Raw genomic sequence first — 23,073 nt, forward strand, 5'->3', positions numbered from 1 at the left:
TTTCTTTCTTTCTTTCTTTCTTTCTTTCTTTCTTTCTTTCTTTCTTTTCTTGACATTCGGGAATTTTTAGAGTATAGTCCAGTAATGCGTTCAGTCAGGTCAGATCCCTTAAAATACAGTGTATTACAAGGGCAGTCAGTCCTTGGTGACCGTGCCATCCATAGTGGTCATCGTTTGGGTCCTGGGAATCACTTTTCACTAGGGACTTCTGTTTTAAGAAGTGTCCACTTCAGACTCCAGAGAGTATTTACAAAGCAGAACTTTGGCTTCCGTGCAACCTTGGCTCATGCAGCTCGCCCTTAAATCAGTGGTTCTCGACTGGGGGCAGTTTTGCTCCCCCAGCCCCCGTCCTGGGCAATGTCTGGAGACAGTTTTGGTTGTCACAACCAGGGGCAGACTGCTACTGTCGTCTAGAAGGTAGAGGCCAGAGACTCTGCTAAACATCCTGCAATACACAGGACAGCCCCCACAACAAAGGCTTACGTGGCCCCAAATGCTCAGGGTGCTGAGGCTAGGGAGCCCTACCTTAACTGATCACATCGTTTTACGGTTTATGAAAGACCGCCCCCTCTTCTCCCTGGGCTTGAATCCTTCTCTACCAACTCTTCCCCTCCCCCACCAATTCTCGTCCCCTCTCCTAAGACCCAGTTTACATGCCATCCTTTCCATGGAACTCCCTGGTGCTTTGGGTTTTCCGCGGAATGACCCCTTCCTCTCTGTTCCTGCAGCGAGTTACATGTTCCTTCATCTTTCTCCACCGAGTCTCATGTTGGAGCTGGCCGTTTGCATGGTCCCCCCCTCCGCAGCAAATGTTCCACAGTGACAGACATCCTGCCCCATTGTTGTGCACATTTAAGGAGTGTACGTTGAATTAAACAGCCTCGATAGATAGGGAAGACAGCATGCACGGTTGAGTCAGAGAGGTGGCATGCGCCCAAGGCCGCAGAACAAATGCTTCCTCGTCATCCATACGGCACATCTGTGTATCGGATGCCCGTCGTGCAGCAGCGTGCAGGACAGAAGGAAACCAGAGCGCTTGCTTTTTGTCCACTTGTGGTCCCCTTGTCCGGGCTGCATTGCCCAGGTTGGCTCTTTAACTAGTGGCATGGGTGTCTGTCCTGTCATCCCACTACATTATAAACTCCTTGGGTCCTTTATACCTTTGTCATGATATTTTTGCAAACAGACCCTCAGTATGTATTGATTCATTGAATAAGTAAATCTACGGGGGTTGACGATTTCTCTCTTTTTTTGATGCTTATTTATTTTTGGGAGACAGGGGGAGATAGAGAATCCCAAGCACACTCTGCTCTGTCAGCACAGAGCCCGATCGATTGCAGGGCAATCGGGCGATGCACGAACTGTGAGATGGTGACCTGAGCCCAGATCAAGAGTCGGGCGCTTAACTGACTAAGCCACCCAGGAGCCCTGGGGTTTGACAATTTCTCTATCATTTCAGCAGCTGCCTTCGTAGAGCCTTTTGGTAACAGTGGAACGCAGGCATCTTGATAGTTTCACTAACTCCAAAGCAATGGCTATAAAAACAAAGAAAAGGGACATGTTCACCTGGGCCCTCTGGGGTGGGGGTGGGGACAAAGGATCAGAGGGGCCTTCTTGAAAACATCAGTGATGAACCTGGAACAGGCTTTCAGTGTTTGAGTTGAGCCCACCGGGTCTCTGAACTGGAACCTTGGCTCAGAGAACGGAAATAGCTCACCCAAGGTCAGACCCCTGACCCTTCTTTTAGTGCCAGCAGCTCAAGAGGGGACTGTGACGCGTTCCTGCTTCAGACCAGCACCAGGAGGTGGGATTTGCAGCCTCCAGTCGGCAGGATCGGCGTCCGTGTCCCTGGTTTGCGTAACTGACCAGGGGGTTCTCGGTTTGTTTTCTCTCTAGCCAGCACCAGAGAGCTCACAGGGAAGGCAGTTGCGGTGGAAGCCGAGTGGGTCTGTGTTTGAACCTGGGTTTTGTGACTGGTGTGGGCCTCATTTCCCTCACCTGCGGGGATGGAGAAAATGGAGAGCTTATTCCCAGGCCGTCACACAGGGTAGCTTTGAGACGGGTTGGGAGAACTTGAAGCCCTAGGCCTAGAACCTGGCCACGGAAGGCTTTACACAAACCCCGTTGTCGAGGAATCGAGAAGCTCCCGGCAGAATAAATTCTGTCTTTTAGGGGCTAGCCCTTCCTTTCTTAAACAAGTAGACAAGTAACTAAAAAGAGAACCAAGCAAAGGGCAGGAAGGTGGGGGAGAGAGGGGGTCCTTGGGAAAAAAGGAAAGAGTAAAAAGGTCCAAGTGGGTGTTCAGGGGAAAGGGGAGAAGGCAGATAGTCAAGGAATTCCACTTGGGTTGAAAGCAGAGGTTTTTGGTCAACCTATTTACTTTCGGTTTCATCATTTCCTGTGAGTCCTAATTTAGCCTCTGGTCGTGTCCTCTCGATTATGGCCTAAAAAGGCAACTACTTGGGTTTCTTGGCGTTGTACTGGCACCCGCAGGAAGCCAGTGTGGAAAGGGCCGGCCTCTGCCGGATCTGATCTCCAATGGGGAAAGCTGCCTTCTTTTTCCTTAACTCCTTGCTGGCCTGCGAGTCCCACAGATTTCCAGAATTTCCTGAGGTTCCCCAAGCTGAACCACCGGCCTTACTCCTGCAGACAGTTTTCCCAGTGCTGGCTTGGTGGCCGCCGCATGGGGACGCTGGTCACGGGACCGAGCCCGTCGACCCTGGGGGAAAACATTTTGAGTCGTACCTGTCAGGGCCATAACAATGCCTGGATGTTCCCCTGTTCCAGTCACTCCACTTCTGGGAATTGATCTCAAGATGGTCCACCATACAAGGAGAAAACCTAGTGCGTGGTGGTTTAAAAAAAAAAAAAAAAAAAATCACTTTGGAATATCCTGCAGCCATGAACAGTGCTTCTCAAGGAGGCCCTGCAGCCAGCAGTCCTGAATTTGGGTCCTCGCTTCCCCAGCTGTGTGTCCAAGTGGGATTACTTCCCTCTCAGAGCCTCTGCCTCATCACCTGGAAAATGAAGCGTTTGGAGAAAATGATCAACAAGGAAACTAATGGCCCAGCGGGGAAGTGGTTATAGTAAATGGGAAAAATCCACAACGTGAAACCCCGTGCTCTGCCTGTGATAATTAAAAGTCTCAAGTGTTTCTACGAACAAGGACTGGAAGGACCATAAAAGAGACAGAAAACTGGGGTGCCTGGGTGGCTCAGGTGGTTGAGCGTCCGACTTCGGCTCAGGTCATCATCTCATGATTCATGAGTTCGAGCCCCGCGTCGGGCTCTGTGCTGACGGCTCGGAGCCTGGAGCCTGCTTCGGATTCTGTGTCTCCCTGTCTCTGCCCCTCCCTCACTCACTCTGTCTGTCCGTCTCTCTCAAAAATAAACAAACATTAAAAAAAGAAAGGGCAAACTGATGGGGGGGGGTGGAGGATCTCAGGAATGTATGGGGATATTTGTCTTTTATTTTCGAAACTTTTATATTTTGCATAGTTTTTACAAAAGGGGCCACTCAGCATGGTCCCAGGCTAGGGAGGGGAGAAGTGGCCACATGCCTCCCTAGCATCCCTTCTTTGATGCCCCTTTTCATCCCTTCCTTCCTTCTGTTCATCCTCCTTCCCTTTGTCTCTCTCTCTCTCTCTCTCTCTCTTTCTCTTTCCCCTCTTCATTTCTAACAGCTCTTGACTAACGGCTTAGTCCATCTGTGCCCTTAGAGTTGACCATCCCCTGAGTGCATCGCTGGCAGCCCTGTTGGGACCCGGGGGCGCCTTCACCTGACTCAGGTGGGCACTGGAGCTCAGCTGCGGTCACCGAATATGGATATTCTTGTTTGCGCTGGCGGGAGGGCTTTAATAAACCCCATTGTTTGTGGTGACCTCTGCCCCCCACCGCCGCCATCCAACCTGCGTATTGACCTTGGCACTGCTGCTGACCCACATCACTCCAGCAGAGCAGTGACACCAAATGGCTCTGTCCCCGGCCTGGCCAAACAGGGCTCAGCTGCGTTTCATGAAAGTTCTGCTCAGAGAGGGGCACGGAGGCCCACCTACATATAGGGTGCCCACCTGTGTACTCGGCACCCCCAGAGGCAGAGAGGGGCAGCCCCCTGTGTTGGTCTAGCTCTGAGGCGGTCACAGCGTGCCCCCCTCTCTTATAGGAAGTGCGGCTTGGCCTCCAGGTCTCTGGTGGCCATTGGGGGTAGACAGTGCTGCCCCGTAAGCGCCCCCTTCCCTCCCACTGAGGCCTGAAGGTAGGGCAGAATGAGGGGCCAGGTGGAGTGGTCCCCTGCCAGCGGCTGCCATGTTCATGGCCGGCCAGTGCACACGCACCGGTGGAAGACCAGGAGGGCAAGAATGTAACAGTTCTAGTGCGCCCTGCTTTTGGACTGGTCACGTGGTCCACACAGGGAAGGCTCCCTCAGCCTCCCTGCCTTGCCTGGTAGAGCCCAGTAACTGTGTGTTGACCGCTGTGGAATGTATTCCCCCACACGCCCCGTGTCCCACTCAACTTACCGATCGATCCAGCTTCAACGCCAGCCCGACTTCTTCCGTGGGACCCTAGGCACAAGCGTGCTAAGGAGACCCCAGGCCGGGGGGCCTGGTGGACCCATGACTGGAAGGGGGGACAGTAGGCAAGTCACTGGCCCTCTTGGAGCCCGTTTCCTCATTTATAAATTGGGGATAATAAAAGCTCTTTTGCAGAGCGATTGATGGTGATGCGAGGTTGATGTTGGTAGGTCAGGGACCTAATGACTGTCCCCCTTTCCCTTCTTCTCTTGGAGGGATCTCATAAGAGGGCATGTGATAGATATCCTCGGGTGTCTTCCCTGGGCTGGGTTAGGAGAACTCTTAACCAGCAGCAGACTTAGGATTTGGGGGGACAGGGTTCAAGTGAATCCTTCTTACGTATTGATAGGAGATTGTCTTGTCCATTTTTGGTTTGAACTTTGCAAAAAGGTTGAGACCCAGCAGCCCGCGAAGCCGTGTGCTCTGTGGTCCTTGCCAGTCCTCGGGCAGGGCAGTGGCATGAGGGGGAGACTGGCTTCGGGAGCCTGGGTCCTGAGACTGGGGAGGCTACCTGGCCAGTGGTCAGATGGATGGCACAGAGGGACAGGACAGCTGATGTTTACTCTGGCAGAGGGAAGCCTCCGATTTGCTTGAATGGCCTGGCCAGTGTGGGAACCGGGACAGCCGGAACTAAGCTGGTGAGGCTGGGGTGTGCAGGCGGCCTAGACCCCAGCCCCACATGGAAGATGAGGCCAGGCCGTCCCTTCCTGCCTTGTGGACTGCTGCCTGGCTCTGGGCCCTGCGTTCTCTCAGGGGGTGGTCCTTGCAGGTGGATGATGCCCCTGGTCCCCCAAGAGGGGCCGCAGGGGTTTGCTTGGCTGGGAATGTAAACAAAGCCACCGGCTGGGGTTGCTGGGGGAGGCTGCCAGGCTCTGTTCCTTGGACTTGCCTTCCCTCCTGTGGGGGCTGGGAAGAGAGCAGATTTCCTGGAAAACAACCCTTTTCCTGGAGCGTGTCCAGGGGAGCCCCTTAGTCTTGATCTGGAAAGCATTTAACGAGCCCAGATAAGGCCTGGGCGGCCCAGACTTTTCCTTTTGTTCTCTCTGTCCCAAACCTCCAGCCTGGGGAGGGGGCCTTGACCTCACAAGGGAAAGGCTTTCCTGCGTTGTGAGCTGGGCAGTGAGCTTCTGGGCTGCTCCCCTGGTGGCTGTGGGCTGGCTCTATCTCGGCCCACGGTTTCGGAGTCCTGCGTTCAGAGTCCTGAGGGCCCCAGCCTGAGCCTGTGAGCAGGAATACGCACTGCGGTAACCGTGGAAAGGCCACGGGACCGGGAGTCCTGAGTCCTCCCTGGGCGACAAGCCCCTGAACCTCCAGGAAGCTCCCGGATCCTCATCTGTAAAATGGGCTGAAGCACATGTCTTACCCACTCTGCAGCGTTATGACGAGGATCTTTGGAGACAGCAAAGGGCGTGCGAAAGCATTTCATAAACCATTAAGCCACACCGGTGTGAGGGGCTATTGTTTCATCTTTATTTTGCAAATGAGTTTAAAAAAAAAAAAGACACACATGTGCCTCAGTTCTCCTGGACACAAATGGTGAGGGGTGCTTTCCGCGTTAGTGCCCCGGGAGGGAGGTGCTCTCGCTGCTCATGATATTTCCCGGAGCCCGACTTTTCTTCTCCCCTGATCTCTTTGGGCTGTATTATCAAGATGGAATTAACATCTCTTGGCCACATGTTTTTTTTTTTTTTTTTTTTGTGTTTTTTTTCCCTCTTGGTGGAACTCCGTGAAATAAAAAGTTTTTTGAACGGACAACTTCCATTACGTGCGGTCGCACTTTTTGCCTTTTTGGGGGGCTACTGGGAAACTTGTTTTCGCGGGAGGTCCTCTTGAGCTGCGTGGTCACTTTCCTGCCTCGGCAGGTATAGCACAGTGACTATGGTGGCATCTGTCTTTGAGACTCAAATTACACTCGTCATCCGGCACGGCGGTCGTTTATAGATTTGTTTGGTTGTGGCTGGATCCTAGGATATACCTTACCGTTGGTTTCTCGCAAGATCTCTGACAACCTGTTTTTTCCGTCATGTACATCTTTGTCCCAGTGCCTCCCAGTTGCAGAGGTTTTGCTCTGCTCTAATGCCGTGCCGTTTGCAAAGCTAGGAGGTGCTCAGCGCTCCTCATGTGGCTGATGTGGCTTGTACCTGACATTTTGTCCTTGTTTGTCCCGCAGGTCCTGGCTGTAAGTCACCATGGCTCAGCAAGCTGCTGATAAGTATCTCTATGTGGATAAAAACTTCATCAATAACCCGTTGGCCCAGGCCGACTGGGCGGCTAAGAAGCTGGTCTGGGTGCCTTCTGACAAGAGTGGCTTTGAGCCCGCCAGCCTCAAGGAAGAGGTGGGCGAGGAGGCCATCGTGGAGCTGGTGGAAAACGGGAAGAAGGTGAAAGTGAACAAGGATGACATCCAGAAGATGAACCCACCCAAGTTCTCCAAGGTGGAGGACATGGCCGAGCTCACGTGCCTCAACGAAGCATCGGTGCTGCACAATCTCAAGGAGCGTTACTACTCAGGGCTAATCTACGTGAGTGCGGGGCCGGGCCCAGGGCGCAGGGGGCGCGGGAGGCCCGGGTCTGTCCTGGAGCGTTGGGGGTCTTGAAGAAAGCTGCGGTGACATCCTCCAGCTTTGGCACGCGAACATCCTAATGGAATGTTGTCGCGGCATTATTTCACCTTTTCACGTACCCCGAAACACGACAGGAAGCCTGTTTGAGACCACACATAGGGAGAACATCATGATGTATATGTGTGGGGGCCCACCCACGGGCCTTGGTCCTCAGTCTCGGTGGGGACAGGAAGGATAGTTCCTTCTAAAGCAAGGCACTGCCATGCCCTGGTCTCCCGCCCTGCTCCTTCCTCCTGCACCTCCTGGTCCCCTTCCCCCTCCCCGTTTGCTCACTCTCATTTTGGAACCTCCACCATCTTGTTCTTTTTAGAGGCCTGTGGGTGTGGCTTAGTTCCCTGGGGAGTGTGCTTTGAGCGGCGATGAGGACTTGAACCTTTGGTCCGTGCCGCTTGGCGGTGCCCCTGCCCTGCCAGGCTTAGCGTCCAGAGAACAGCACGTGTAAAGGGCCCGGGGCGTGCAGAGAAGGCGCCGTCCCTTCTCTCTCTTTTTTTTTTTAACGCTTATTTATTTTTGACAGACAGAGAGAGACAGAGAACTAGCAGGGGAGGAACAGAGAGAGGAGACACAGAATCCCAAGCAGGCTCCAGGCTCTGAGCTGTCAGTTACAGAGCCTGACGCGGGGCTCGAACCCACAAACCGTGAGATCGTGACCTGAGCCGAAGTCAGTTGCTTAACCAACTGAGCCACCCTCTTTCTTCTGGCTTAGCAGGGCTACCTGTGCACAGAGACAGCTCCTCGCCATAGCGTTTTCCCGTCTCCTGTGTAATAGGCTGCAAGGTCTTTCAGTCTTAGGGTCACAAAAGTTATTGCTAATTTCTTATTTCTTCTGTTCAGTGTCCCAGGTATTTCCTTCTAGTTTTGTCCCAGGTAGGGAAGAACTACCTGGCTCTTATTCCTAAAATAGCTCCTTGTTTAGGTATGTTGTTATGTTTACCTTGGCCTTCTTGGTCTTGGAGCTGAATGAAACAGTTCTCAAAACTCTGTTTGAATTGGAGGAAGAAAACATCTCGAGATGCTTACCACCCTCTCATTTCATAGATGGGAAGCCCAAGCCTCAGACCCAGGGGTCAGCTCATGATCATATACGCAATACAAGGAGGTGCTGGGCTCCTCCTGGCACACGGATGGCGAGTGGCCCCCACAGAGTCGGCCATTTTGTTTTCTATACAGTTTCAGGGTGACCTCAGCACATGTTTCCACAGGGCACTTGCCCTGCCATCCTGGACTGCTACTTCCGAGTGCCACGTGCCAGAGTCCTCTGTGAAGTCCCAAACCTCTTGGATTGATTGCCCAGGAGTTCTGACCGGGCCAGCCGCATGCCGGGGCTCTGTTACCTTGCCGATTGCTAAATTGGTCCATGATAATGAAGTTCTTAATGTCCTGCCGTTGAAGACCACCCCTTGGGGATGGGCCTGATTAGTCAGGAGCTACCAGAAAGGAAATACACAGAACCGTCTTCTTGGAAAAGTCCTTTGTAGGCCAGCTTAGCCCAACCTGCTGATATGGCAGGTGAGGAGAACTGAGGCCTAGAGGGGGCAAGGGCCCAGTGCAGGATCATGCATCCTGAGACTGGAGCTCGGGGTTTTTTGACCCTCAGCTCAGCTATCTTTTCCTTGGTGAGAATGTCGTATAGACAGAATTAAAAGCCCCTGTCCCTAAGGATATTAACCACTGGAATTCAGAATTGGCGACTGGTAGAAAAACAAGGGGCCTCTGAGAAAGCATCGTTTGTCTGCTGGGGCAGCTGGGAGCCAAGTCCTATTGTCTGAGAGTGGGACGCCCCCCAGGCAGGCTCCACAGCAGATCGTGCCCACTCTGCTGTGCCCCTAAGCTGACACAGGCTCTGCTTGGTGAAGCAGGGCGATGAAGGTCACGGCACTTGGGGCCTCCAGGTCCTGGTTCAGATCCCTCCCCCACCACACGCCGCGGCTACGAGGAACCCCACTTCCTCGCAGGCGAGGACTCATGAGTGTGTGAACGCCAGCCAGCACCTGGCTCACGGCAGGGTCCGGACCGTGCCGCTGCTGCCGTTTGTTCTAAGTGAAGGTAGCTGTTCCTCTGCGTGGCCTTTGCTGGGGGTCTCTGTTCAGCTTGTGTCCTGCTAGGGATTTGCCGAGTGCGACACACATCAGGGGGGCGGGGCCTGCGCTCGCCTGCCTTAGCTGGCTTCAGTCTTCTGTCCCACAAAGGGAAATATTATTAAAGCGGGTTCAATGATGGTTGCTTCGTTTCTCCTCCGCTAGCGTGGGTTTCCCTCTGGAGGCAGGCAGGACTCTTTGGTTGGAGGCGTTCACTCCTGTTTCTGTTGCCTCCTGTGTGCCTCAGACCAGCCTCTTCCTAAGCATCCTCCCCGGAAGAGAAGTCCATTGTCTCCGCAGTCGGTCGCCCTAATGGGGACCCCAGCAGGTGCAGAGCTGTGGGGGGATCGGAGCCGCTGGGCAGGGGATGCTGCCTCATTCACAGTCAACCTCTCTGCACACGACGCTCCAAATTGCGACCGGGGAGCCTTTGTGCAGCGTGTTCGCCTGGCATTGTGGGCGGCGTGGCTAATCCTGTGCACAGCTGCTCTGTCTGTTTCCTTGGGGGGTGAGGCCCCGGGACAGGGGGCGGCTGGGCACAAAGAGCCTCTGTGGCCCGTGAATGGAGCAGCTTCCTGGCGTAGCCATGTGGGAGCAAAGCCACTTGCTCGGTGTCCGTGCCTCCGCAAGCATCGAGAGGGAGGCTCGCCATCAGGGCTCCTTCCTCCCACCTGAGCTGCTGGGCTCACGGCTGCTGGTTTGATGGGATTAGCCCAGAGAACTTTGAAGGTCTCCGGAGAGAACCGTCCACAGGACCATCTGCCCACCCAGCTGTCAGAAAGCCTTGTCCCGGGAACCCCGGGTCCCCTTCTGCTGTCATGACCAGCTGTTTGCAAACATCTGGCTCGGAGGCACGCCCTAAAAGTGTGGCCATGTGTCCTTGGCTTTCATCGGGCCGAGTTCCTAGAGTGTGGTTTTTCTCAAACCCCAGGAACAGAGCTCAATTGTTTCTGAGCTCCTGGGATGACCTCACTGCTCCCTGGCCTTATCTCATCCTGGCCCGACAGTCCCATGGAGGAAAAACCAGAAGTCCCCTGCTTTCCTCTTATCTTCCTGTGATACCCGCGCTGCAGGTGGCCCACACCACGTGTGGCCTTCTCTGCTTCGGAGCTTTCCTGGTCCCTTGTGAAAGAGTCGTTGGAGGGAAAACAAATGACTGATTATCCCAGGAAGAAAGAAAATTGAGGGCCCCGAGTCCCCACCTCCAAACAGAAGAGGCAGCCAGATGCACTTGGTCCTTTCCAAACTTGGCAGCTCTTCGGCCTGCAGACCACTGTGGGTTACTGGGTCCCTCTGGAGCTCCGCTTTTATTTTCATCTTATCTGGGAGAGAGTGAGCCAGCCTGTGCACCGGCAGGAGAGGAGCAGAGGCAGGGAGACTGAGAGTCTTAAGCAAGACGCCATGCTCTGCGGGAGCCTGACACGGGGCTCGATCGATCCCGCGACCCTGGGATCATGACCTGAGCCGAAATCAAGAGGCGAAGGCTTAACCGACGGAGCCACCCAGGCTCTCCTGGAACTCTGCTTTGAGTCTTTAACTTCTGTTTGGAAAGTCCACGTGCCATAGCCCTTGGCCGCAGCTGGAAAGGGCTTTGTCCTTGCGACTAGTTCCCGTGTGGAACCTGTCTTGGGGTTCAGCCACAAGACCCATCTTCCGTTTTGGCAGGAGCGGAGAGGGCAGGGCGGGATGGGGCTGGGTTGACACATAGCACAGTGCCCTGTGGGTGTTGGCTGCTATTGGACCGAGGGGCACAGCCGTGGACAGTGAGGGTGGAGGCCACTTGTAATGAGGAAAACAAAAAGATAGGAGTTCAGAGAACTGGCCTCTGACCAGGGAGGTCTGGCCTGGGGAGGGGGAGGGGGAGGGGGAGGGGGACACCAAGGGCTGCTCCCAGCTTTGCGGTTAACTGCTTCATGGCTTTCAGCTGTCACTCAACAGAGTCAGGGCTGCAGGTGTGTGTGAATCACAGCTTTGCGTGGCTGCTTCTGGAACTCTGGTGTGTTGTCCTCGGAAGAGGGGGTTTGGGCTGCGTACCCACCCCCATCTGAGCACCTACCACCTGGGTGGCTTCAGGAGTCATGCCCAACTTGTTCGGAGTCTGTCTTTTTTTTTTTTTTTTTTTTTTGGCCCGGGAGACAGATCTTGGAAGACAAAGGAGCAGGTTATTAGAAAAAGAATTAGTAGTCACAAGTTAACACGAATTTACCTTAAGCCCCTGAAGAAAGACAGAGCTGTCTGGCCAGTTGCCACTGGACCCTGCTTTCCTGACCTTCTCAGAGCTCTTCTCCAAGGCTGTCCTGGGTGCGTGCCAATCCTGAAAACTGCTCAGGGAGGCATAGAGTCCGGCTGTCCCCACTTTACAGATTGAGAAATAGAGGGAGAGGGCGGTTAAGAAATTTGGCCCTTGCTGGGATTTGAACTCAGGACGGCTGACTCTGGGGTCGGATTTTAATCCCATCAGGTCAGACTTGGAGTATTGGGTGTATTTTTGGGTGCCTCACGTGAAGGGTGTTGGCTAATCGGGCTCCCCCTTCTGAGAAGACTTGAGTCTTGGAGAAGGCTCACGGGGGGGGGGGGGGGGGGGCCCGGGGGGCGCAGTCGGTTAAGCGTCCGACTTCAGCCAGGTCACGATCTCACCGTCTGTGAGTTCGAGCCCCGCGTCAGGCTCTGGGCTGATGGTTCAGAGCCTGGAGCCTGTTTCTGGTTCTGTGTCTCCCTCTCTCTCTGCCCCTCCCCCGTTCATGCTCTGTCTCTCTCTGTCCCAAAAATAAATAAACGTTGAGAAGGCTCACGGGGGACATGAAAATGGTCGAGTTTTTGAGGGATGCTCACGTGAATGTCTCTAGACGATTCGAGAGGGAGAGCTGTCAGCGATATACTAGCCCACAAAAGGTCTGGTCGGGGTTTTCCCGATGCTGGAAAAGTGTAGGCTTGCCTGTCTCCCCGAGAGTCCTTGAGGGCGGAATACGTTGTGTTTCTGCACAGTTTGCTTTTGCTGCAGCCCGGTTCTTTTCTCTCTGTGCATCTCGTGACGGCAGACACATCTCTTATTGTCCCTGGATCTGAGTTTTGTCACTGGACTTGTACCGTCTGCGTAGCTTGCCATGGCTCTTGCCCGAGGCACCTGCTCGTTGGCGCACAGAGCTGGCAGCGGTCACGCCGTCGGGGGAGCACCCTTGCTGAGTGAGCAGAGATGGTGCCGGCGCCCGTGCCCCCGCAGCGGGCCTGGCAGGGCGCGGCACAGAGAGTTAGGGCGTCCCGGGGTGCCTTCACAGCAGCCCGAATCCGGGCCTTGGTGGCAGATAACTTTGCCACCCAATTTGTACCCCCTTGAGAATCAAGACTGCCTAACCCTTTCCTGTTTGCTGCTCTTTCCTTTAGACCTATTCAGGCCTGTTCTGTGTGGTCATCAATCCTTATAAGAACCTGCCCATCTACTCTGAGGAGATCGTGGAAATGTACAAGGGCAAGAAGAGGCACGAGATGCCCCCCCACATCTATGCCATCACAGACACTGCCTACAGGAGTATGATGCAAGGTGAGTGCCTTGACCTTCCCTGTGGCTCAGTCTTCATGTGCAGCCTCGTGGACACCCTTGCAGGTGCTCATCCACATTCACGGTCACAGGGATCTAGGGCCTGGATTGGCGTTGGTGATGGCACAGTGCATCGTGGAGGTCTCTGAGCCAGTGTGAGAGCCGAGGCCAGTGGCTATCAAAGGGCATGTTTATATGTTGAGAGAACATTCTAGAAGCTCTAAAAATAGAGTTCCTAGTTATCGCAATTTCTTATTCTTGTCAAGATCCTCTGTGCCAGTCTCCCTTCTTCTACCAGGTACTCCTTTTTCCTCCTCGTTTTTCATGTCTTTTCTCTTGTTGCTTCCTCACAATCTGGAAACGCACTTGAGTTTTTCTTTTCTTTTCTTTTTTTTAAAGTTTATTTATTTATTTTGACAGGGAGAGAGAGGAAGCATGAGCAGGGAAGGGGCAGAGAGAGAGGGAGAGAGAGAATCCCCAGCAGGCTCCGCACTGACAGCGCGGAGCCCGACGCGGGGCTCGAACTCACGAACTGTGAGATCATGACCTGAGCCAAAGCCCAGAGTTGGACGCTTAACTGACCAAGCTACCCAGGTGCCCCTTAACTTTTTCTTATCTTTAAGAAACAGACACTAAGTCTCTCTTGGATTCTGCACCCCCCCCCCCAGCTTGTGTCCACTCTCTGTCTTCTCACACTGGAACATGAGAGAGGAAGTACCACACCCCGCTGGCCCCAGCACTTCTCCACTCTGACAAAGGTTACCCTCCCTGTGTTGCTGTTTCCACAGCTCTCGCGTGTTCTCATCTTACCTAACCTCTCCCCAGTGTTGGACAATCTTGACCGGCCCTTGTGACAGCCCTTCCTTCCTGTGTGACCCTCTCTCTGCTTCTCCTGATCTGTGGCCCCCCCTCCGCGCATCGGTGTTCCTCACGGTCTCACCGCTTGCTCAGCTGTTCCTCTGGATGACAGACCCATCCAGTTGAGCGCCTTGACCGGCACATTCTGGGAGAGGATCGGAACCGTCGCCTGATTGATGCTGGCCCTTTGCTCCTGGCTGCCATTTCTCCGTCTACCCGGCCACCCGCGCCCAGCGGTTCCTCTGCTCTCCTCTCTCTCTTTCTCCCTCCTTTTCTCAAGTCCACTAGCACTTTCTATGGGTTTTATCTCTTCATATTTACGACCCCCTTTCCCCTCTTTCGTCCCTTGGCCCTGACCTCAGTTATGGCCTCTGCAGGGTTTTGCCTGCACTGTTGCTGTGACCTCTTAACCTTCACTCTTAATAGAGCCCTCCCTCTGCTTTTGACAGAGGGTCATCTTTCTAGAATGCATATCTGATCAGACCCCCTGATTCAAAATCTTCAAAAGTCTCGAAAAGGCTCCTCCGTGGCCCCAGAGGTAACTCTGCAACCCGCCAGCAGCATGCAGTGCCCTTTGTCATCGGCTTTCCACTGCCTGTGACTTTCCTGCTACGGGGACCTCATCCGTTTCTCTACCAGGCCTTTCTGCTTCAGGCCGCCTGGCCCATGCCAGCTGCCTGTAGTGCCAGGCAAGTCCCTACTCCCTTGTGAAAGACCAGACTGAGGCATTCCTGCCCTCCAGGGAGGATGTCTGGACTAGATTTGGTGATACTTCATTTGACTTAGGTGCTCACAGACTTGTTTTTCCCTCCTAGACACAGACAGGGCCCATGTTGCCTTTATATTCTCGAGCTTAGCCAGGTGCTTGGCCTATGGCGGCATGTCAATGTCATTCGGAGTCAAGCCCGACTTCCAGGCCGGGCTGTATTCCCAAACCTCATACTGATAGTGCTTTTCCAAATCCGAATACACGCGCCTGCCTGTTTCCTTTAAACTTGGCCACGAAGCTGGGCAGCAGTGATAGAGAACTTTGCTGAATTAGCAGCTTTATCTGTGGCATGGCGGTTTGAAGGGGCGGCCCGTGGGTCTGTCTCATGTCGTTCACGTAGTTGTTGTGGGGAAGGCATTTCGTTGCCAAGTTCAATGCATTCTGCAGCATGTACGAGTCTGGCCTAGCCTTTGGCTCATGTTTACATCGATGAACATTTCTTGGGGAAACCAGCCCATTACTTTTAAAGTGGGATGTCTGTTTTAAAGTGCTAACTAAAGCAGTCTGGTGGGAGAACATTCTGTGAGATTCCAGAAGAGCCTGAGTCTGTGTCTCTAGAGGTTATGAGTCAGTTTTCTCCTAGCTGTCTTAATTGGCCCAGTGCAAGTTCACCCCAGAGTCTTCCTGAGCTCTGCGTTGCTGAATTAGGGCACATTCCCACACTCGGATCCTGGATTTGAATGGTTTTCTAGCATGTGGCCTTCCTTTACTTTCGGGCAAGCCATTGTGGCAAGGGCAATGTCATGATGTGGAACATGGCACCAGCAGCTGGGGGTCCTTAGAACTGGACTCCCAGCCTTTCTTCCCATGTCTTGCGTGACTCCTTCCTAAAGAGATTTGCCCAATTTTTATCCAGCAATAAAAAAAAATTGAGGAGCACAAGTCAGCTCCATAGGTTGGAGATAATTGAAAAACAGAAAGGGATATCCAGGAGGCTGGAGCTTTCCTTCATGTTGACCGGGAAGCTTTGGCCCTAACGGAATGGTCTTGCTAGGAAGCGAGGGGCTTCCCAAATTACGAGAGCACGTGGGTGGGCGTTTCATCCTTTGGAGACCAGGGATGCCAATCCACTGCGGGCCCAGGAAGACAGGGGCCTTGGTGCTTCTTTTTAACGATCTGCAGGAGTTCAGGCCCACATAATTTCTAACCCTCCGTCTGAGAGGTTTTCCCTCACCTTCTGCGTGATGCTGGACTTGCTGCAGCCCCGAGCCCCCACGGTGACCCACTGAGAATATTTCCGAGTCCCTTCTCGCTGGGCACAGCTGACCTGCCAAGCAGTTAGCCACAGGTCTCTTGTTCTTGGAGCAGAGAGGAAGTTACTTAACAGGACTCAGTTATGGACAGTGGTACTTCGGGGTCAGCGGGCTCTGAGATGAGCTCCTTGGCACTGGCTTTGGGGGAAAACAGGGTTGTTCTCGGCTACTCACCTCTTAAAAGGCACAGCCAGATAGTTCCTTTTCTGCTTTTTCCCTAAACAGGAACTAGAAAAAGGTTTCCTCCCTGAGCTGCCTGTGGCTTATGACATACTAGCATTTATTCTGCCAAATAGGGTAGTTGGTGGCTTTCTCTGGGGACTTTTATGAGATGAGCTCTTTGCCTGTTCCCGGGACCTCCCTGCCTTTCATCTCTTAAACGCTCTGGTTTGCCTCAGTCCTAACGTATGCCTCTTGTCCCGCAGTTAGTATTAGTGGTGTCCATTTTCACTTTCAAGAGCAGCCCAGTTTGGGCGATAAATTCTATGGTCACCCTACCTATTTGTCAGAGTGAGCCAGGGCTTCCCAAACTTGGCAACTCTTGACTTTGGGGCCGGATGATTCTCTGCTGGGGGTAGGGGGCTGGTTCTGTGCATTGTAGATGTCTAGCAGCAACCTGGCCCCTTTGTACTAAATGTCAGCGGCACCCTCCCTCTCCATTGTGACAACCAGAAAGGCCCCCAGACTTTGCTACTAAATGTTCCCTGGGGGGCAAAACTGCCTGCACTTGGGAACCACCGGACTGAGCCCTGCAGAGTGGTTTTATTGAGTGTCGGCTTCCGTGGGTCAGTAGTGCCTCCGCCTTGCCAAGGATCCAAGACTCAATGCCAAGGGATGCTGCTGGGATTGATTAGTGCTGTCTGCCGTGGGCACAGGATGGGGCATGGCAGCCTTTGGCACCCGGGATTAGTCTGTGGAGAGAGGAGGTAGAAAGTGCCGGAATACCAAGAGGTTTAGTGCATTACTCTGGCACTGGAGACCCTGGCAGTCCAGGCGGAGGGATGGGACGTGTTTGCATGCAGACATCTGGGGCCGTGGCTGTAGGAGAAGACAAGCTGCCACTGTGTCGATTGCGCGGCTGCAGCAGGTGCCCTGGGAGTTCAGGGGAAGGTGTGGCCACCCAGGCCTGGGGTGGTCGGGGAGGGACCGGGGAGGCAGGCTCCTGCAGAAAGGCTGGCAGGTGTGCGTCAACAAGTGGTTACAGTGTAGCCCAGACGTGCCTGGCAGTTCTGTTTGTTTTAAGCCTCGACCTTGGGTTTAGTTAAAGTTGCGGTGACTTGGTCGGTTCACCCTCCCAACCCTGGCTTCTTTTCCACGTATGTTGCCGTGGCCATGAATGGGTTCTTCCTGCCTCAGGGATTGAGCCGGTCCTTGGTCCTCGGGATTCCGTAAAGGGCCGCTGGACGAGAGCATGAACCCCTTGCTGGGCAGGTGATAACGCTGTGGGGCATGAGGGCACGTCCCGGGGCAGGAGCAGCACGTGGCCTGTTGAAGGCGCCATGGGGTTGGGAAATGGCACCCCGGGCTCCCGGCAGGACCTGGCGTTCCGGGCTCTCCCTCTGGGGGTCAGGCTGTGTGCGTGTTCTTAGGGGAGAACCGACCAGTGAAAGGATCTGACTTGAGCGCAGCTCTCTCCCCAGCGAAAGCAGAAAACCTCTTCTGTGCCGATTAGGTAGAATGCCAGGTCCGGTTCGCTTTCGGTGACTTCATGGTATTTTAATGAGCTCCCAGCGTGTCTGGGGGAGTGGCAGTGGGGTCTGCTTTCCTTCCAGGCCTAAACTAATCTGAGAACTATTTAACCCTTTGCTCTGGGCTAATCCCACCTCTGCGTCTCAGCAGAAGCTGCCCGGAGAAGCGGCTGGTGCCCCAGCAGCTGCTCAGAGTGTCCGGCGGGTGTCCGAGCGCCCTCGGCGGCAGACTGACCTCCGGGGTGACCCAGGGGTGGAATTCTAGCGCTGTCTTCGTATGTGAGTGTGATCCCTGTAATTCACCGGTGAAGGGACAGGCCCAGAGATGAATGCTAACTGACTTGCCCAGTCAGCGCCAGAGACCAGGGCCTCCTGATTCCGTCCCCCCCGTCCCGGTGCCTGTCCCCCAGGGGCACCATTGCCCCTCGCCCTCTGGCTGGCATTTGGAGGACTTCTGTGTGTCTGGCTGGCTGGAGGCCCTCGTTCCTTCTCCACACTCTCTCTGCCAACTGCTGCTGTTGAACTCTCTGCTTTCCGAGGCCTTTCTGAGGGAAAAAAGCGCCAAGCGGGGGAGGCGCTGGGGAAGTGCTTCGCGGGGACGGGGAAACATGACCGTGAACACACGCACCGGGACAGGCGGCCGAGGAAACCACAGATGGGACGACTCCACTTAAGCAGGAATGTGCCGGCCAGGGGGCTCGGGCCCTGCCAGAGAAGCACTACCGTGCACGCAGAGGCCCCCGCCAGCCGCAGGGAGGTCTGGGGCCAGGCCCCGAGTGCCCACGTGTGGTTGCCTTCCCCACGGGCGCGTGCCCCCTGCCCGCAGGTGGTCTCTGTGCACCAGACTTGGGCCCACCTGGAGGAGGTCCCGAGAGGCAGGTGAATGAACTTGAGGAGGAGGGAGAGAGCCTAGCACAGAGCAGGGAGCCTCGCCTCGCCTTAGGGCTGCAGGGCTGGTGGGAGCGGCTTTGACACAAGACGCGGCACGGGTCACCCACGCCAGCAGCCTCAGCTTTAGGAGGAACTTGTCTTGTCAGCCAGAGGTGTGGTGTGGAGAAGAGTGGCTGGGGTTGCCCTCGATTTGGGTTCCTGACTGATGGGGGACCGCTGTCGCTGAGCCTTCCTCCTCTTGTCTGCCTCTTGGCTCAACGAAAGCGTACGTGGGGGGCCGGGGGGGGGGGTTTGCGGGGATGAGACAAGGGGCCTGGCCTGCAATCAGTTTTTGACTTCACCGTCTCTGCCCTCCACGTCCTGCATTCTTTCCCTCCACACTCCCACTCGCTTAACGGAGGTGATCGCCAAATGCTCGCTCCAGGGCAGGCTTCTTAATCTCCTCCGAGAGCAACTCGGGGGAGTTCAGGCTCTGGTAGCAGTGTGCATAGGAAGTGACTCGTCAAAGCCACCTTCCCAGCAGCGGCCGCAGAGCACACAGGCGTGCGCGGGCAGACATGGTCTCTGACTTGGCCCGTCTTGTCCGTGGCCCCCAGCGGGCAGCCGGAGGCCCGCGGGTCGACATGGCTTCGGCGGGGCTTCAGGAAAACCTTGTGCACTCAGAGGTGGCTCTTTTCAGCAGTGCTGAAAGGGATCCTCTGTTGACGTAAGGTGGGGACCCCGGGGGTGGGGCGTGCTGTGACAAGCGACCCTGGGCCCAACCGAGCCTGGACGGGGTGGACAGCCCCTCGCAGGAGGCTGCTTGGTCGGGTCCCCCAGTAGGAGAGCCCGGTCCTCAGAGTGAGGCTGCTTAATTATAATGTGGTCGTGCCTATCCGTCCCATTTCTGTAAAATGTTCTTTCTAGAAGAGGAATCTGCGGTTCGTGGATCCTTTTCAAGGATTCGGCTTTATTTAGGCTTACTTTTTTGTTTGGCTTTGAATCCAACCCAGTGGGTCCGCTGGGGTTTGCTCTGGGCCATCTGCAGTAGGAGGCGAGAAGGAGGTGCCCTCCGGGAACCTGAAATTTTGAGGGTGGTCCAAAGCGTGGCTCAGTGTATCCGTCACTACCCCTCTCCAGCCCACGGACAAACAACCAGAAGGCACCTGCAAAGTCTGTAATGGCCCAGGAGCTTTGTGCTTTTAGCCTCCCTGGACACGCCCCTCCTCTCGGCCTGTGAATGCCGCTTACCGGCCGTGTTTCTTGTTCTGTCCAGTTCTGGCTCAGACTCCAGCAGAGTCGTGTTCCGGTGGGTCAGGACTGATCGTCCGTGTGTTCAGAGGAATGGGTTGCTTTCCTTCCCCTGCCTGATTTCAGGAATGAAGCTGTCCGATGAGAACAGGACGAAGTCTCTAAAACTACAGAGTAAGAGAGCTGAAAGGGTGCCGGCGTGAAAGTCAGGATTCTCTAAGTGGCTTCTGTCAAACTCCTTTGGTCTTGACCGAGGCTGTGGGCCCGGTGGCCACCTTTGCCACGAACTCTGAGGACCCTTGATGTTCTTTTGGCCAACAGGCAGCTCTGGCCGGGGCTGAGGCTGTCATTCCAGCCAGACTTGGGGACTCGATGAAGATCCGGTCCCCACCCTTTGCTGGTCCACAGACACGCTAAGCTGAAAGCCAAGGACAGAGGCCAGGCCCCAGGAGCAAATTCTGGCCTGACAGTTACCGACACGCCTTTCATTTCGTTGGATGGCCCCTTCTCGAGGCGACCGGGGCCACTGGCTTCTTCGGGACGCAGCTCCACGTGCTATAGCCGCTCGCCTCCCAGCACCCGTGTTCCTGCTGTCCTCCACCAAGCCTGACGACACTCATCACGGGGGCATTTCTGAAAGCCTGTTTGTGCTCTGATGTGGGGCCAAGTGGGTCCTGAGCTTTGCCTGGCCAAGTCCCTCATTCCTGGTGCCCCACTGTCCCTCCCTCCCATGCTTCCCTTCGTCCCTCCTGGACAGTGGAGCTGTGACCTGGGGCTCTAGTGGGCCTAGCCCAGCCCCCCTGCCTGTCTCTCCTTTGCCCTGAGGGGAAGGAACATTGTTTAAGAGCAAGGCAGGCTGGCCTTCCAGCGTTTGGGACACGGTCTCTCTGGGCGGCCAGGTGGCATTTGCTGTGAGATGTCGGCACTCACGTGTGACGTTCGAATTTCCTTCCACCCTGACAGACCTGCCAGGGCTGTCTCAGCAGCCTCCCCACACTCCCAGCCCCGCCCAGGGACAAGGTGTCCCAACGACCAGCAGTGGCTTCTAGCAGGTCTGCCCGCGCCCCGGGAGTCACCGGTGTGAGCAGCTAGGTGCCTTTCGGCCGAAAGAGGACTTGTTTGGGGCCTGGCCTGCCCTCTACCATGGTGAACGTTAAGTGCGGTCCCCGGGGCTTCTTTCTAATTATCGGAGGTGCCTGATGGGGGAGGCGCCCGTTCTCGGCCTCCCGCAACGACAGACCTGGGCCGACTCGGCGGGGGTTCGGACACAGCCGCGCCTGGGGGAGTGTGTGGGTGGAGACACTGGGCCGCATCCAGCTGCTTTCTGGCCGAGGTTGCTGCTGACCTGGCATCTTCCTGGTCTGGACCTACCCGCGTGCCTTGGCGAGACCGTTGGCACCTACCGTGCTGTGTGCTTGGGAGTCCCTGGCTGCGGGCGGCGAGGCGGGCGGTCTGCCAGAGGCTCCACGACACACGGGGCCTGAGGCTCAGCATCGGCCTGCGGCCCGTGTCGACGTGGAGCATCATTCTGCCTTTCTCACCTCTCTCCTTGCCTCCCAAGCACCTGCAACCCGGGTGAATGGGTCTGGCTTTGGAGAAAGTACCAGGTGGGTCTGTAAGGCCCCCGGAACCCTTTCTGAGAAAGCAGACGGCTCCTGCTCTGCAGCGTTGCTGGTGGCCGAGCGGCCTGCCCTGTAGGAAGCGTCCACAGGGAAGAACCGGACACCCGGAGGCCCGGCTTCGTGGCCCAGCTTGCGTGCCTTTGACAACGTAGGAGGGTTTCCGGGACTCGGTGTCCTGCCCTCTGAACGGACTTGTTTGAGCCAGATGTTCCCCGGGGCCTTCCCAGCCCCCAAGTTCTGAGCCTGAACCCACAGGTGTCTCCACGTTTCATGCTTGGCGAAAGCTTTGCCCTGTGGCCCACGAGAGCCCGACACTCCACGGGGCTCTTGAGAGAACCGACCCCGGAGTGCAGGCCTTTGCGCTTTGTTCCCGGGCGACACTCTGCAGGGTTCGCACCGTGAGCCACCCTGGGGTCTGTCTGCCGTTTTCGTGACGGGCACATGCCTCGGTGGGGGAAAGTTTAGGCCTGCTTGTCACGGGTCGCCCCACACTGGTGTGCACCCGACCTGAGACTGCCCTTTGTTTTCCTTTTTCTTGGCCCTTCTCCACTGCTCTAGAAGCCTGGTTGATCTGAAGACCGGTCCCGAGGGCAGGGCGTTCCTCAGGTGTGCCCCCCCCCCCCCCCCAAGAGCAACCGGCCCTCGGGAGCCCTTAGCTCAGTGAGCGTTTGATGAGTCAGTCCCGGCAGCGGCTGTTGGTGAAGCAGGCCCGTTCTCTTCCTTGTGTACTTCCTGTCGGGGCTGATGTCACCACTCTGCGAGCCTTGTGGCCTTTTATGGACAAGAATCGCAGCTCCTCTCAGTGAGGAAGTGAGCGACAAAGCCCCTAGCAGAAGTCTGTACCTGGGGTGAAATACCTGTGGTCAGGTTTCCCCTCCTCCCACCTGAGCTGGGCCTCCTGAGCCGGCTGGAAACACCTGTCCCGGGCTGGAGGCCTGTATCAGCTCTGAAAGGCCTCAGGGCATTTTGGGTTTCAAATAAAATCGGGAAAGGGAATGGCCCCATCAGTGAACATGTAACTTAAAACCTTTTTTGTGGTTGTTCTGTGGAGGGTGCACAGGGGAGGTGCAAAGGGCCTGGGGTTATTAAGGACAACGTTTCCAGGCATCTGTGCTGTACCACGTGCTTCAGGCACCCATGTCATTCAGTCCTTAGAGCGGCCCTGCTGGTGAGGCCCTGGCCTCCGATTCCGAGAGGTCAAGGGGCCAGGCATCTCTAGGGAGAGTACAGAGTGGAAATCGGAACGCTGTCCTCTCTCTCCTGTCAGTGCTCCAGACACACAGGTAGTGGTTGCCTAAGTGTGCTCTAAGGAGCCCTGTCTCCACCACCGAGGCAGCTCTGGTGTTTATCTCCTGTTCTTCAAGTTGGAAATTCAAGAGTTTATCTGAGAGCAAGTTGCTCTTAAAGAGTTGAAAACCACTAGAGAGAGGTTTTATAATCCCGTCTCTACCCAACCCCCACCAAGTTAGGGGCTGGGCAGGAGAGGTTAGGGGCCACAGTCAGGCTGATAACCTTCATCCCTGCAGGGAACCTGTTTCTCAGAACTGGATTGCCTCTGATGGGTGCACTCGCCAGGTTCTGGGCCATAGGGTTCCTGTCGTCTTTCTGTCTGCCTGCCTCCTCCTGGTGTGGCAGAAGGAAGGGTGTTTTCAAATAAGCCTTCAGTCCCTATAGGCCCAAATAAGGACTTCAATCACAGCAGAGCGGCCTGAGGGTGCCTGGGTGGCTCAGTTAGTTAAGCGTCACACCTCGGTTCAGGTCATGATCTCGCGGTTCATGACTGTGAGCCCCACATCGGGCTCTGTGCCGACTGCTCAGAGCCTGGAGCCTGCTTTGGATTCTGTGCCTCCCTCCCTCTCGGCCCCTTCCTTGCTCATGCTCTGTCTCTCTCTCTCTCTCTCTCTCTCTCTCTCTCTCTCTCAAAAATAAATAGTCCAACAAAAACACAGCAGCCT

The 23,073-nt window shown here is 55.4% G+C and overlaps 1 protein-coding gene across 2 annotated transcripts in view; it reads left to right on the top strand.

Moving 5' to 3' along the window:
- The window catches only part of MYH9 (myosin heavy chain 9), a 92,443-nt gene that overhangs the window by 24,280 nt on the left and 45,090 nt on the right, over positions 1-23,073 (top strand). The window contains exons 2-3 of one of the 2 annotated variants that reach the window (XM_040490927.1): positions 6,741-7,092; positions 12,654-12,810. In XM_040490927.1, coding sequence (XP_040346861.1) covers positions 6,760-7,092; positions 12,654-12,810 — 490 coding nt within the window. In that variant the 5' untranslated portion in view covers positions 6,741-6,759. Of the gene's footprint in view, positions 1-6,740; positions 7,093-12,653; positions 12,811-23,073 lie in introns of those variants that run through there. The other variant, XM_040490928.1, reaches the window with a different exon arrangement.

The sequence above is a fragment of the Herpailurus yagouaroundi genome, unplaced genomic scaffold (assembly GCF_014898765.1).
Source record: "Herpailurus yagouaroundi ecotype Mexico unplaced genomic scaffold, PumYag 182, whole genome shotgun sequence".
In the NCBI taxonomy this organism is placed as follows: Eukaryota; Metazoa; Chordata; class Mammalia; order Carnivora; family Felidae; genus Herpailurus; species Herpailurus yagouaroundi.